We start from the raw sequence: 15,508 nt of genomic DNA, 5'->3' as shown, positions 1-15,508 counted from the left end.
GCGCTACCATCAGTCCTGTGTCATGCCAACAGTAAAGCATCCTGAGACCATTCATGTGTGGGGTTGCGTCTCAGCCAAGGGAGTGGGCTCACTCACAATTTTGCCAAAGAACACAGCCATGAATAAAGAACGGTACCAACACATCCTCTGAGAGCAACTTCTCCCAACCATCCAGGAACAGTTTGGTGACAAACAATGCCTTTTCCAGCATGATGCAGCACCTTGCCATAAGGCAAAGTGATAACAAAGTGGCTCTGGGAACAAAACATTGATATGTTGGGTCCATGGCAAGGAAACTCCCCAGACCTTAATCCCATTGAGAACTTGTGGTCAATCCTCAAGAGGCGGGTGGACAAGCAAAAACACACAAATTCTGACAAACTCCAAGCATTGATTATACAAGAATGTGCTGCCATCAGTCAGGATGTGGCCCAGAAGTTAATTGATAGCACGCCAGGGCGGATTGCAGAGGTCTTGAAAAAGAAGGGTCAACACTGCAAATATTGACTCTTTGCATCAACTTCATGTAATTGTCAATGAAAGCCGTTGACACTTATGAAATGCTTGTAATTATACTTCAGTATTCCATAGTAACATCTGAAAAAAATATCTAAAGACACCGAAGCAGCAAACTTTGTGGAAATTAATATCTGTGTCATTCTCAAAATGTTTGGCCACGACTGTATGTCAGATTAATCATATATCCTTGATAATCCCTGTATACATGAACAGGGCTACCGAGTGGCGCAGTGGTCTAAGGCACTGCATCTCAGTGCCAGAGGCGTCACATGGGACCAACACTTCACATGTTGCGTTTCAGCCTGGTTCGAATCCAGGCTATATCACATCTGGCTGTGATTGGGAGTCCCATAGGGCGGCGCACAATTGATCCAGGTTTGGCCGTCATTGTAAATAATAATTTGTTCTTAACTGACTTGCCTAGTTAAATACATTAAAAAAAATACATGATACAAATAAAAAGAATGGAATGGTATTTTGACATGACATTTTAACCATCCACATAGCTTTTGTAGCTGGTGTTTTTCAAAACAGCTTGAAGCCTTGCATTATGTTGAGCAGTAATCGAAGGCAAGCAACAGGGGGCAACATTTGATCAGGGTTCATCATCCATCCCTTTTGGTAGTCCTAAAGGTTAAAATGCTGAAATGTGTGATGTATAAGCATTATGCAGCTATGGCATGTATCTAGGCTATTACTGTAATGAAGTGAAATGAATGTAGCTCTTCCACTTTATATGAACACTATAGAAAAAAATAAAAGCTGTTATTTGAAATCCTTTGCATACGATACAGCAACATTTACAGTATTTTCAATTGTACTAATATAGTCTCACTGATAATGGATCCAGTGACATTTACTTTGGTTTGTTTATTGATAAAATGAGCTGGTTAAGTATGTCCTTTCAACTGACATTTAAAGAGGTTAGACAACCAACAAAACCCAAATCCACAAAGATATGTGCAGCATAACATTTAACTTAATCAAATTAGAAGAAAACGTTTGGGTGGCCGAAATGCTTTTGAGATGTTGTTTTTAGAATCTCAAAAATGACGCCATTAGAAGACACAGCATTTATGCAAATGGAACATTCTCCAGCCACTAGAAACATTTAAATATTACACTACAATTACTACGACACCTCCCACCCACTGACAAATGCCAAACTCATCCAGTGACCTCTGACAGATCATTTTGTCTTCATCACCTTCCACATAGTCAAAGTCTGAGTCTGAAGGGTTAAACATTTCTTGTCGTTGTTTTGAACGAAAATAGTTAATTTAGGGGGCTGAATGTAGGGTGGAGTCTATGGTATTTCAACAGCATGGCTCTGGATCTATGGATTTGGTCTGCTTCAAACACTGTAATGGGTATCTATTTGGTAAAGCGTAACCTACATTAAAACTCAAAAAAAATAATTCATGCACAGTGTAGTTGGTAGATTTTAAGGGTCAACTTGATGCCACTTTCTCTCATGAAGGTTTTCAGTCACTAATGAGCGTTTTTGAGACACATTTAGGTTGAAACTGTGCAGGGGACAAATATTTTACCTACTGTTACATTTTCCATTCACATTTGGGCTAGTAAAGGTAAATGTGTGCTTGTTCTGTATCCAACCATTTACGTAACAACAAAGAACTATCTACAGTTAGACAAGTTAAAATAGGCTACTACTGAATATAGGAGCCTACACAGACATTTTCAATCAAAGATGTCATAAAGTGAGGTTATAAGTGTGAGTGTATCTTTCAACCAACAAATCACCAATGAAGATCTGTGTGTGTGTGTGTGTGTGTGTGTCAGTCTCTCTGCCTGTGTGTCGGTCTAATGAATGAATTTAAAGGTTATCCCACTCATTTCACAAAGTCTGCAGTCGGGAGTGACAGCAGCAACATGTGGAGCGTTCCATGAGACGTCACAGGCTCCCCGCGTATAAAGACCTGCGAGTGCGACACTTGTGGACCAATGGCGAAGTCTCCCTCTAGTGACGATACAGAGAATTTGTACAATAAATCATTTTGTCTTAAGTTTGTCTCTGGGGAGGGACAGTTTTTACTGTACAAGTCTCCTGGAATTGAAAAGGTAAGCTTTTCTTTTCAGATCTTTTTCATACTGAAATTATTAATGGCTATTCCAAAAACGACTTTGATTACTTAACATTATAGTTAATTACTAATAAAGTAATGAACTATTGTCTTGATTGATTATTATTTGTAATTGAATTGAAGTATTGATACTTTGAAACTTAACACTACTTAGACATAGACAGTGCAGATAACAGTGAATTGTCAATGGCTTGGAACCCCATTTCAGCTAATCAGATTGCAGATTCCTAGGAACCCATTTTACAGATCTCTATTTGCGTTTTCAGACATTATAACTGATGCAAAGATAGGCTACATGCTTTTGAGGAATGTGGTGATGGGAATGTAGCCTGATATCCCACAGGCACGTTTTCATTTGGTTTAATGTCTTTTCTGATGCAAGGTTCATGCGGCCTACAATGTATCATCTGATTCAGGTGACGGGTTGAATTGCAATGGTAGTCTACTACAACAGTAGCCTATCTGAGTAGCTGATGACTGGAGCTACTTTTCTTTACATTGTTCCTATTCTGGAGCAAGTATTGTCAGTGCATGGGCTACATTTAATGGGGAAGCCACAAAGTATGTAATCCCCTGTTGGGTGCAGGAAATTATAGGCTATGTACTGTAACAACAGCCTATTCTTGACTTTTAGTTAGCCTGATACTGACTTGCTTGCTACTCAGTATTACATCATGGCTTGCCTCAAGGAGATTGGTGGCTCCGCACTGAAAGGGTAACATATGCTTGCCCAGTGGCAATGGCAATGATGAACTGTCCTCATATCGGGGCAAAGGGGAGACACCTGAGACAGTTAAAGAAAATAAAAGTCACATTTGGTGGTGTATTGGTTTATTGCTTATCACGTACAGTACTTTGGCCTTCATGGTGATCTCTCGTGGACAGATTCTGTAGCTGACCAAATTCTGTGAGATTTTACTTCTGGGTTAACCATGATTATCCTCATGGTAATGATATTAAGTTGTCCTTAAAGTGGGCCTTTCAGAATAAGCATGTCTTGTACCCCCAGAATCTGTATTCTGCAACTGTTGGTGAGGCAGAAAATAAACATTGCAAATTCAACTGTCGCTGAGCAGAAAAGGGCAGACATGCTGCAAATATAAATGCCATATATCTGATTATGCCTGTGTGGCCTTGCATCCAAACACTGGTTTTGATAAGACGCACATTACACATTGCTAAGGAGAATATACAGTAGTATGCCTTCCTCCAACCATGGCCAATGTGTGTTGCAACTGAAATGATTACATATCTGAAATCTGAAGAAGGCTGTTCTGTAAACTGAAGAAGCCACATTTTCTGGCAGTGTAGGGACTAAATATGACGTTAGGAGTCGAGTGGATACAGATGGACAAATATAGCACCTAAAACGCAAGATATTCCTGCATGATATTTCAGGGACCAAATGAACATGGATATGTTCTTCAAAAGCTGACAACAACCTACCTATTTATTTAACCTTTATTTAATGAGGCAAGTGAGTTAAGAATAAATTCTTGTTTACAAAGACAGCCTACCCCGGCCAAACCCTCCCCTAACCCGGACGATGCTGGGCCAATTGTGCGCCGCCATATGGAATTCCCGATCACGGCCATTTGTGATACAGCCCGGGATCGAACGCTGGTCTATGGTGATGCCTCTAGCACGGTGATGCAGTGCCTTAGACCACTGCGCCAGTCAAGGAACCCCTTCATGAAGTGTATTGTCATTCCTAGTGAATTCACTCAACAACAATGAACAGTGCATCACAAGAATATATATGAAGTCATGGGGAAAATCGGTTTGAATTATAAACACGGCAAACTCGGTTTATCAGTATTTTTAATGTAGGTCCTCCATGTAGCCCATTGTACTGTGCCAAGTCCCTGAGGAATTGCAGCAATCTGCAATCATTTTAGTAGGACTAAAAGCCAGCTCTCCCCTAGAACTCCCTTGTTCAATTGACAATGGGTTTTGATGCATCAATTCCCAGAGATCTCTTTATGCACTCAGTCACTCTCTCTCTCTCTCCCTCACACACACACACACACACACACACACACACACACACACACACACACACACACACACACACACATCATTAATGTAGTTCATTACATCCTTGATAGATTCAATTAGCATTTTTGTATTCACAATGGTGCCTCAGTGCGGTTTAGCTACCTTCATGTTTATTCATCCACATTGAGATGAGTGGAAGGAGAACGCTGAATAAAGACATACTGTACCTGTTAATAAGATGATGTAATTGATTGTAATGGGAGTGGTTGCACTGACCGCACCAGTGATTCCCAAATGTTCCGCGAGGCTCCAAGCAATTCAGGTTCGAGGCTTGCCGCTATGCCATGCGTGTGTAAATCATCTGTGTAATGACTGATGTGTTTCACTAGGAGTGGCCCATGGGGAATTTATAGCTGCTGATGTTGTTGTGCCCGCCTGGATGGACGCAGCAAGGAAAGAAAAAGAGTGCTCTAATGCTTCGGCCTGTCTTAGAGGGACGCTTTTTATGCATAGCTCATAAGGCATTATAAACACACGTTTAATGTATTATGAAAAGGGCGTTCATAGGAAATGTTCCAGTTAGTTCTCATTGAATGGTGAGCATGTCAATGGGAGTATCTCAGCTTCTTCTTCTCATTTCCTCTCCATGTTATGGGTGCCTACAAGGAATGCAATTTGACCAGTTCAGTTCTTTCACATCAGTGTAAATGGAGAGAAGAAGACAAGAAGAGCTATTGAGTTTGACTGGTTACAACATCACTCAAACTGAACATTATTTCTTAAACCATAATGGAGGCCAATCCATAACTGTGAACATCTTGAGGTCATCTTGCCACATTCAACCAATGTTATGGAGCCTGAACAGAATGCATCTTTTTTCACAACAGACGAATGCTGAGATGTTAACGCGTTTACCCTTGACCTGTCTAGCTCACTTTTACTGATCGCTTTTGGCACAAAATGTGTAAGCTCAGAGGAAACAGGAAACCTCAGTCGATGGACAGATTCTTTCATTTTCATGTGTGATGAGGAATTTCCACAAGCTATGGAAGGGAACTTGTGGATTTGGTACATAAGAAAACACACAGATGGCCTTCGGTTGAAAAGTACCATTATGCCACAACCGTTACACATCTGGAGGAAAATCTCAGGGTTCCCCACTATTTAGCCAGCCAAATACCCAACACCCTCACACTCAATGGAGAAACATATCAGCTGCTCCCACCATTGAAACCGGATGGTTATTTGGATCTTATTACATCATGCAATGCAAGCAAACAGACACATGTGGCTGTGGAGAGAGAGAGGTGGCATGGCAGTATGTCATGTATACTGTGCCAGTGAAGTGAGGATGGATCAACAGCGAGTGTGCATAATCCCTAGCATTGTTCATTGTCCTTGCAAAACAGGACTAATGTGGAAAGTTTTATAATCAAGTGTAAAGATTAGGATGTCAGTTAGAAGATATTGGGTTAAGACAGGAGACACATCTACAAAGCAAATTTGCGATCAGAATTTTAACACCCACAGTGTTAAATGTAACACTTTCTTTGAAATTATAGGTGACCATCTCAAATAGGGGGGTCGTTTTAACACTGTAGGGTGTAAAGCCTTATCTGCATATTTCCCAGGGTACATTTCGAGTGAACTTACGAGTTACCCACCCATGACTGTGTTTGTTAGTTACAGAGACATGGTTGTTGCATTCATTAATGTTCATTACTGAAGCCTTCCACAAGCTACAGCCCAAGTCAATGTTTTTGAGTATAAAGTAAACCATTCATGACCTTACATCATACATTTCATAAGGCCCTTAGTTATACCCCCTGCAGGTCACTATGCTGGTATTCCTATTGGAATCCAGCCATAGGGAAGATTTTCAACAATTAGGGAAGGGAAAGGGGGATACCTAGTCATGCATTCAACTGAAATGTGTCTTCTGTATTTAACCCAACCCCTCTGAATCAGAGAGGTGCCTTAATCGACAGCATCGGCACCTGGGGAAAAGTGGGTTAATTGCCTTGCTCAGGGGCAGAATGACAGATTTTTAGTTTGTTAGCTCGGGGTTTGATCCAGCAACCTTTCGGTTATGATTATTATAATGCGGCAGCAGTCAGCCTGGCGGGTAGGAGCATTGGGCCAGTAATTAACGCTCCTAACTGCCGCCGCATTATAATCATTTGAACTTTTATCAGCCACAATTTAAATTCAGAATGAGTGCTATGGTGATGAACTTGTCATAAAAGACTACCTAAACCATCTAAATTGGAACAACCATTTCAGTAATGGGAGCAATAATTCCAAACACTTATATTGTATTAGATTGCATTGCAAAGCTGTCATCAGGGCAAAGGGTGGCTACTTTGAAGTATCTAAAATATAAACTATGTTTTGATTTGTTGAAAACTTGTTTGGTTACTACATGATTCTATATGTGTTACTTCATAGTTGTGATGTCTTCACTATTATTCTACAATGTAGAAAATAGTTAAAATAAAGAAAAATCCTCGAATTAGTTGGTGTGTCCAAACTTTTGACTGGTACTGTATATTAAAGCAAACTTTTCTCAAAATAAACCTACAACAAAACATGCTGCGAAATATGATAGAGGCCCCTCACAGGTCTTTTTCACTCTCAAGAGGATTAACATAAATTAACTCAACACAGTTGAGTAACAACAACACCATGCGGTGTCGATTCCACTGTGAAACACTTCATTTTTTTCACTGCAGGTGGCGTCAATTTAAATCCCACTGGTGTTAACACCACTATAATCGACACTCGGGTAGACATAACACTCACAACCTTTTTTACCTCAACCCAACAGCCACAAATTTGTTGTGTAGGACATAAAGCCAGGGAAATGATTAAATGTTCTTGGTGATGGATGTAACGTCGCTTCTCAGTGATTCATTCATAAACGAGCCACAATGTGTATATATATATTTTTGGTTTTGTTTTAATGCCTGATTCACAGTTCTGGTGCTCTGTTTACCACTGATGGATGATTTTCAGGTTTAGTGGAACCATCACTGTAGTGAGATGGAGGGAAACGCTGCACACAGATGATTTACGAGGGAATTGATTTCCCATGTCCCTAGGAATGTCCTGAGTGCCCTCTCCTAGGACCTGCAGTTACAGCCAGGCTGTAACATTTTACTACCTGTACTACCATTTTACAAGACCGCTTGGAGAAGTAGTGAATGGAGGCCAGCATTGGACACATTTGTCTCTTTTCTCTCTCTTAACCCCTGTGTCTGATACTTGAACTCAGGCCACTCCTTTACCTCAAAAGAACTTACCGTCTTGACAGCCTGAGAGTTACATATCCCTGTGACTCAGAACCCCCATGTTAACAAACATGTTATTCACTTGGTCTCAAGGCTGTTTGATGAAATTCATGGCTCTCTATCCATGACTTGAAGCAGAACAACTCGATGCTTGTTTGATCAGACTTAAAAAAAGAAAAGAATGTCTATTGACATTCAAATGACATGGTAGTGGAGAAGGATTTGAAGTGGAGGGAGGAAGCAGTCTGGCCACGACTGACATCCGCCGCATAGAGAGATGTGTGTCTGTGTGCCGTCCCACCCCTGTCTTCAGCCTGCCTGCCAACACACTGCAGCATGCCATGTTTATTTTCGTGTTGTGTTCTCTAACGTTCTGCCTACATTGTTATTTACTTTGGCTGAGGCCTGTGGTCGGTGGGGCAATGTTTCTAAGCTAAATGAAAGTGGGCTGGCCCCCACAAAAAAACAGACCACACGTCTTATGGCATAATGCAAAATGTCTCCCTTACCAAGATATTTTTTAAGGGGTGGGGGAAGAAAAAAAACAGCTTTTAGGGGGAGAGGGAGAGAGGTTCTTGTTTTCAGCCCATGGACGTACAAGTACAGTTTCCTGACATATGCTGTTTTATTCATGCCCTTTTTATGTACATTATTTAGAGTTTGCCTGGTTGCTCATCTGACGCATCTGTCCCATTTACATTGCATGAAACAAAACAGAGCTGATTAGCATAACATTCTCTCTTGTAAAAAGAGACAGCAGACTCTCGGAAGAACAGGCATATGAATGAGTGGGTGTACCACAGGCCCGTTCTAAACAGGAATGGTGTTAGGCATTTCAGTGACAGTTCAATTAAATTCACAGTACGTGGTGAATGCTGTTTTGTATTTTGATAGCGTATAGAGGGTTTTTACATGTGATTACATTTGGAAAATGTGACATTCAGGTCTGAAATGAGAGTTGACATGAAATCTCAGAACAGCTTACTTCAACATCTGCACATATCAAACTGCTGTTTGTTCTTGACGTTTTATATCTCCTTGACATTCTCTGATCCGAAATCCAATCTGTTGATTTACATACTGTAAATTATAAACATGCATTTTTCAACTGTGAAAGTATTAATTTCAGACTGTGAAGACTGGACCGGGACACCTCTTAAAGAACAATGGCATGGACATTAAGGTCACTGACTATGCTGCTGTTTCTGGCATATCTACAGGCAATAGAGGAGGAGGATATCAGAGCTGGTATGTACAGTGTATCTACATTTGGTATGGTATATCTAATCTGTTCTGTAGAAAACATGCAGGTTAAACCTTGCATCTCAAAATACGAACAGGGCCGGTCCTGGACGTTCTGCCGCCCCCCCATAGGTTTGGCCTTGGGCCAATTTATTTTCTCAGCTAAAAGTTGGAGGAACAGAACATAATAGCAGACCAATTAATAGGCATATGCTACGAATAAACACCACTTTTTAACACACCTGGTTAGTAGGCTATATAATCAGTTCAATGTCAATAACATAGTCTAATATTTTCAATCTGATTACGCTGATAAAATCAGCAATGCCCTGGACGTTCTGCGCCGTAGGCGAGACAAAAATAATGACATCGTAGACATGCCTGGGTTTAAACAAACACGTTTTCTTTTCAGAAAGAGAAAGCTTAATTAGTAGGGACACAATAGCAAAGTCAAGTGTTTTCATCTCCTTGAATATTATAGGCTGCAGCTCAGCTTGAGATTGTCATAGAGAGGAATCAATATATCATCATATGCATTGGAGTTGAGTCTTTCCCAAGCATTTTAGAGCTTGTTTCTACCATAAGGCATCACCGAGTTAAGCATTGTTATTGAACGCTTGATATAATCTGGATACATTTATGTATTTATTTCAAAATATAAAGCAAACAATATATATCCTTTTTGCCCTCTCTTTTTGCCCTCTCTTTAACTGCTTCAATTTGAGCCCCGGTAGTCAAACACACCACGCCCTTCCCAGACACAAAGGTATTTAATCAGTGCACGCGACAGTATTGGAGTAGTTGGCTATACCGACATATATGGATAGGATAATTGTGTCTGTCAAACAGGTAGGTTTACCACTTATTTATTGGAAGATGAAGAAATAAGCTCCAATTATCTTTAACCCCTGCATCGTAGAGTTACAATGTTGCTATCACTATGCAACCTACTACCTATAGTAGGAAAACACGTTTCTTGTATATAACACCTGTTATCACACATAGCACGGCTCCATAATTGTTACAATTAAAATAAAAATATCACTTTTATATAACACATTTAACATATATTTTAATATTTCTGTAGGACTGTAAAACAGAGTAAGATCATTTGAACTTTGGAAACAACTGCTTTCATAAATGCAGGGCGGGCCTCGTTTCACTGGAGCAGTGTAAAATAAGCTTTATGTCAATGACCCAGCCTTAACAAATGTAGTTTATTTACATATTGAATTTGATTGTCCGACATCAGTTTCAACAATTTATTTATTTTGTCTCCACCTAGTGGCTTCTATCATCTGCTGTGGTGCTGCATTGCAGTCAGCGATGTTTTCTCTCGGTAGCTGTCTATGGTCCTGAAATCAAACCATCTGAGTTTGCTTGGACACCAGCTTTGTAACGTTCTTCGTTTGTCGAAAGAGAGTCGGACCGAAATGCAGCGTGTTGGTTACTCATGTTTTTTAATGAAACAAATGACGAATACATGAAAATAACTGAGACAAATACAAAACAACAAAACGGAACGTGAAACCTAATTACAGCCTATCTGGTGAAACTACACAGAGACAGGAACAATCACCCACGAAATATACAGTGAAACCCAGGCTACCTAAATACGGTTCCCTATCAGATACAACAAGAATCACCTGACTCAGCCAAACTTAAACTAAACACACCCCTAATCAACCACAATCCCAATGCCTACAAAAACCCCAATACGACAACACAATAACATAAACCCATGTCACACCCTGGCCTGACCAACTAATTAACTAAAACACAAAATACTAAGACCAAGGCGTGACAGAACCCCCCCTAAGGTGCGGACTCCCGGACGCACCTCAAAACCATAGGGAGGGTCCGGGTGGGCGTCTGTCCATGGTGGCGGTTCCGGCTCGGGACGTGGACCCCACTCCATAAATGTCATAGTTCCTCCCCTTCGCGTCCTGGGATAATCCACCCTCGCCGCCGACCATGGCCTAATAGTCCTCACCCAGAACCCCACTGAACTGAGGAGTAGCTCGTGACTGAGGGGCAGCTCGGGACTGAGGGGCAGCTCGGGACTGAGGGGCAGCTCGGGACTGAGGGGCAGCTCGGGACTGAAGCAGCTCGGGACTGAGGGGAAGCTCGGGACTGAGGGGAAGCTTGGGACTGAGGGGCAGCTCGGGACTGAGGGGCAGCCCAGCACTGAGAGGAAGCCCAGCCAGGCAGTTGAATCCGGCAGATCCTGGCTGGCTGGCAGTTCTGGCAGATCCTGGCTGACTGGCGGATCTGGAAGAGTCTGGTTGACTAGCAGATCTGGAAGAGTCTGGTTGACTAGCAGATCTGGAAGAGTCTGGTTGACTGGCAGATCTGGAAGATTCTGGTTGACTGGCAGATCTGAAAGAGTCTGGTTGACTGGCAGATCTGGAAGAGTCTGGCTGACTGGCAGATCTGGAAGAGTCTGACTGACTGGCAGATCTGGAAGAGTCTGGCTGACTGGCGGATCTGGAAGAGTCTGGCTGACTGGCAGATCTGGAAGAGTCTGGCTGACTGGCGGATCTGGAAGAGTCTGGCTGACTGGCGGATCTGGAAGAGTCTGGCTGACTGGCAGATCTGGAAGAGTCTGGCTGACTGGCAGATCTGGAAGAGTCTGGCTGACTGGCAGATCTGGAAGAGTCTGGTTGACTGGCAGATCTGGAAGAGTCTGGCTGACTGGCGGATCCTGGCAGACTGACGGCTCTGGCTGCCTCATGCTGACTGACGGCTCTGGCTGCTCCATGCTGATTGACAGCTCTGGCGGCTTCTTGCAGACTGACAGCTCTGACTGTTCCATGCAGGCTAACAGCTTTGGCAGCTCCTTTCCGACTGGCAGCTCCTTTCCGACTGGCAGCTCCTTGCAGACTGGCAGCTCTGGCTGCTCCAAGCAGACTGACAGCTCTGGCTGCTCCATGCAGACTGACAGCTCTAGCTGCTCCATGCAGACTGGCAGCTCTAGCTGCTCCATGCAGACTGGCAGCTCCTTGCAGACTGGCAGCTCCTTGCAGACTGGCAGCTCCATGCAGACTGGCAACTCCATGCAGACTGGCAGCTCTGGCTGCTCCATGCAGACTGGCAGCTCTAGCTGCTCCATGCAGACTGGCAGCTCTAGCTGCTCCATGCAGACTGGCAGCTCTGGCTGCTCCATGCAGATTGACAGCTTTGGCGGCTTCTTGCAGACTGACAGCTCTGACTGCTCCAAGCAGACTGACAGCTCTGGCTGCTCCATGCAGACTGGCAGCTCTAGCTGCTCCATGCAGACTGGCATCTCTGGCTGCTCCATGCAGACTGGCAGCTCAGGCTGCTCCAAACAGGCAGGAGGCTCCGGCAGCGCTGTAGAGGAGGAAGGCTCTAGAAGCGCTGAACAGGCGGGAGGCTCCGACAGCGCAGGAGAGGAGAAAGGCTCCGACAGCGCAGGAGAGGCGAGGCGCACTGTAGGCCTGATGCGTGGTGCTGGCACTGGTGGTATTGGGCCGAGGAAACGCACAGGAAGCCTGGTGCGGGGAGCTGCTACCGGAGGGCTGGGGTGTGGAGGTGGTACTGGATAGACCGGACCGTGCAGGCGCACTGGAGCTCTTGAGCACCGAGCCTGCCCAACCTTACCCGGTTGAATACTCTCGGTCGCCCTGCCAGTGCGGCGAGGTGGAATAGCCCGCACTGGGCTATGTAGGTGAACCGGAGACACCGAGCGCAAGGCTGGTGCCATGTAAGCCGGCCCAAGGAGACGCACTGGTGACCAGATGCGTAGAGCCGGCTTCATGGCATTTGGCTCGACGCTCAATCTAGCCCGGCCGATACGCTGAGCTGAAATATACCGCACCGGGCTATGCACCCGCACTGGGGACACCGTACGCACCACTGCATAACACGGTGCCTGCCCGGTCTCTCTAGCCCCCCGGTAAGCACAGGGAGTTTGCGCAGGTCTCCTACCTGGCGTAGCCATACTCCCTGTAAGCTTCCCCCCAAGAAATTTTTGGGGCTGATTCCCGGGCTTCCATCCACGTCGCCTTGCTGCCTCCTCATACCAGCGCCTCTCCGCTTTATCCGCCTCTAGTTCCTCCTTGGGGCGGCGATATTCACCAGGCTGAGCCCAGGGTCCTTTTCCGTCCAGTTCCCACTGAAGCTGCTTCTGTTGCCTCTTCTGTGGCTCCTGCCTGTTAACACGCTGCTCGGTCCGTGTGTGGTGGGTGATTCTGTAACGGCGTTCTTCGTTTGTCGAAAGAGAGTCGGACCGAAATGCAGCGTGTTGATTACTCATGTTTTTTAATGAAACAAATGACGAATACATGAAAATAACTGAGGCAAATACAAAACAACAAAACGGAACGTGAAACCTAATTACAGCCTATCTGGTGAAACTACACAGAGACAGGAACAATCACCCACGAAATATACAGTGAAACCCAGGCTACCTAAATACGGTTCCCTATCAGATACAACAAGAATCACCTGACTCTGATTGAGAACCGCTTCAGGCAGCCAAACCTAAACTAAACACACCCCTAATCAACCACAATCCCAATGCCTACAAAAACCCCAATATGACAACACAATAACATAAACCCATGTCACACCCTGGCCTGACCAACTAATTAACTAAAACACAAAATACTAAGACCAAGGCGTGACAAGCTTGATCTCCAGCTCCTTCCATCTCTGGAAGCTATCTAGGTGGTCATGCGACTTCTCATGCGAGCTGAGGAGGTGGCACATATTCTTCCAATCCCTTGTTCCATCCCTGACCAGCGCATATTTGCACTCGTGTGCAGCAAAAAGTTTGCAGCAAAACTTGGAATAGGCAAATAGGCTTGGAATAGTCTAACCTTGTTCTCTCCACTATCTCCCTGTTCGCCTTCCTCCTATTGTAGTGGGCCAACAAAAACTCTTCATTCTCCACATGGCTGATGGACTTTGCTGCACGCTGATACATTTCACCAGCGAATTTCTTTGGTTAGAGATTGTGCTTCTTTTCTCATTGATTTTTTAAATGTTCACTTCAAATCTCTATAGATTACTTTTAGCTAAAATGATATCCACTAGTAGTAGCTAGCTAATGTTAACAGGCTAGGTTAGGCCACTGCCTTAATCACTAATAGTTTTCGTTACACACAAACATAAAAAAATACAATAATCTAATTGGCAGAGTCATTTTTATTAATGTTTCACAATTGGATACTCCCATATAAACACACACATCACCAGAGCTACCAAGGATAGTGGTAGTGAACTTCGGGAGAAGCGGGAATGGGGTGGGGGCGGGAACTGCAGCAACACTATGAGCTGGTGGCTGGGGTGCCGCGGCCGGTGTAGTAGCCGAGGGCAGCAGCCAATTGTCAAAATGCCGCTCCAAATTCAAGTCCCGCCTTCGACGGCGGCCTAATCTTGCCTAATGGGAGGGCTAGCCCTGATTACGAAGGACATGTTTGGAGCTAAATATGGAAAGTTTTGACATTGTACATGATCATATCTTATTTTTGAGGTGTGTGTGTGGATGTGTGTGTGTGCATGTACATTAATGTATCTATGACTGTGTGTGTGTGTACACCTGTGACCACCCCTCCTAGGCTGCAGCACGGCGGTGAATGACCTAGTCTACATCATAGATGGCTCGTGGAGCGTGGGCCACAGTGACTTCAAAAAGGCCAAGAGCTGGCTCGTCAACATCACCAGCGGCTTCGACATCAGCTCCCACTACTCACAGGTCAGAACGAATATGTGTAACACTGCACCTTAAGTTGCGGTACAGTGTTACCGTAATATGTCACCGAAAGTGACATATGACAGCATAGTTGACATATAACTACAATGGTTAAATTGAACTTTTTTGACATATTCAAATAAGACTATGTTGAACTAGGTGGCCGTGGTGCAGTACAGCGACACCCCTCGTCTGGAGATCCCCTTGGGGAAGCACCACGGTGGCCCGGACCTCATCCAGGCCATCGAGGGCATCAGCTATCTGGGCGGGAACACTCAGACGGGCCGAGCCATCAAGTTCGCCGTAGATCATGTGTTCCCGTCCTCGCAGCGCACCAGCACCGTCAAGAACCGCATTGCGGTGGTGGTGACGGACGGAAAGTCCCAGGATGATGTGGTGGATGCTAGCGTGGAGGCACGGGCGCAAGGCGTCATTGTGTTCGCCGTGGGAGTGGGCACCGAGATCACCACCTCAGAGCTGATGTCCATCGCCAACAAGCCGGGGGGGACCTACGTGTTGTATGCCGAGGACTACGCCAACATAGACCGAATCCGAGACTCCATGGAGCAGAGACTGTGTGAGGGTGAGTGAGTGTAAGGTAGGAGGTGTCCTGCTACCTGGAGGTGTGCTAGGATAGA

At 44.4% G+C, this 15,508-nt stretch overlaps 1 protein-coding gene across 1 annotated transcript in view; it reads left to right on the top strand.

Moving 5' to 3' along the window:
* The first annotated feature begins 2,444 nt into the window (after positions 1-2,444).
* Positions 2,445-15,508, top strand: part of LOC135517367 (collagen alpha-1(XXI) chain-like) — a 52,505-nt gene continuing 39,441 nt past the window's right edge. The window contains exons 1-4 of the mRNA XM_064941597.1: positions 2,445-2,601; positions 9,042-9,160; positions 14,737-14,873; positions 15,030-15,453. Of these exons, the coding sequence (XP_064797669.1) occupies positions 9,079-9,160; positions 14,737-14,873; positions 15,030-15,453 (643 nt within the window). The 5' untranslated portion in view covers positions 2,445-2,601; positions 9,042-9,078. The remainder of the gene's footprint in view (positions 2,602-9,041; positions 9,161-14,736; positions 14,874-15,029; positions 15,454-15,508) is intronic.

The sequence above is a fragment of the Oncorhynchus masou genome, chromosome 28 (genome assembly GCF_036934945.1).
Source record: "Oncorhynchus masou masou isolate Uvic2021 chromosome 28, UVic_Omas_1.1, whole genome shotgun sequence".
NCBI classification, from domain to species: domain Eukaryota; kingdom Metazoa; phylum Chordata; class Actinopteri; order Salmoniformes; family Salmonidae; genus Oncorhynchus; species Oncorhynchus masou.
The sequence above is the reverse complement of the archived record's forward strand: the minus strand, read 5'-3'. Positions and strand labels throughout refer to the sequence as shown.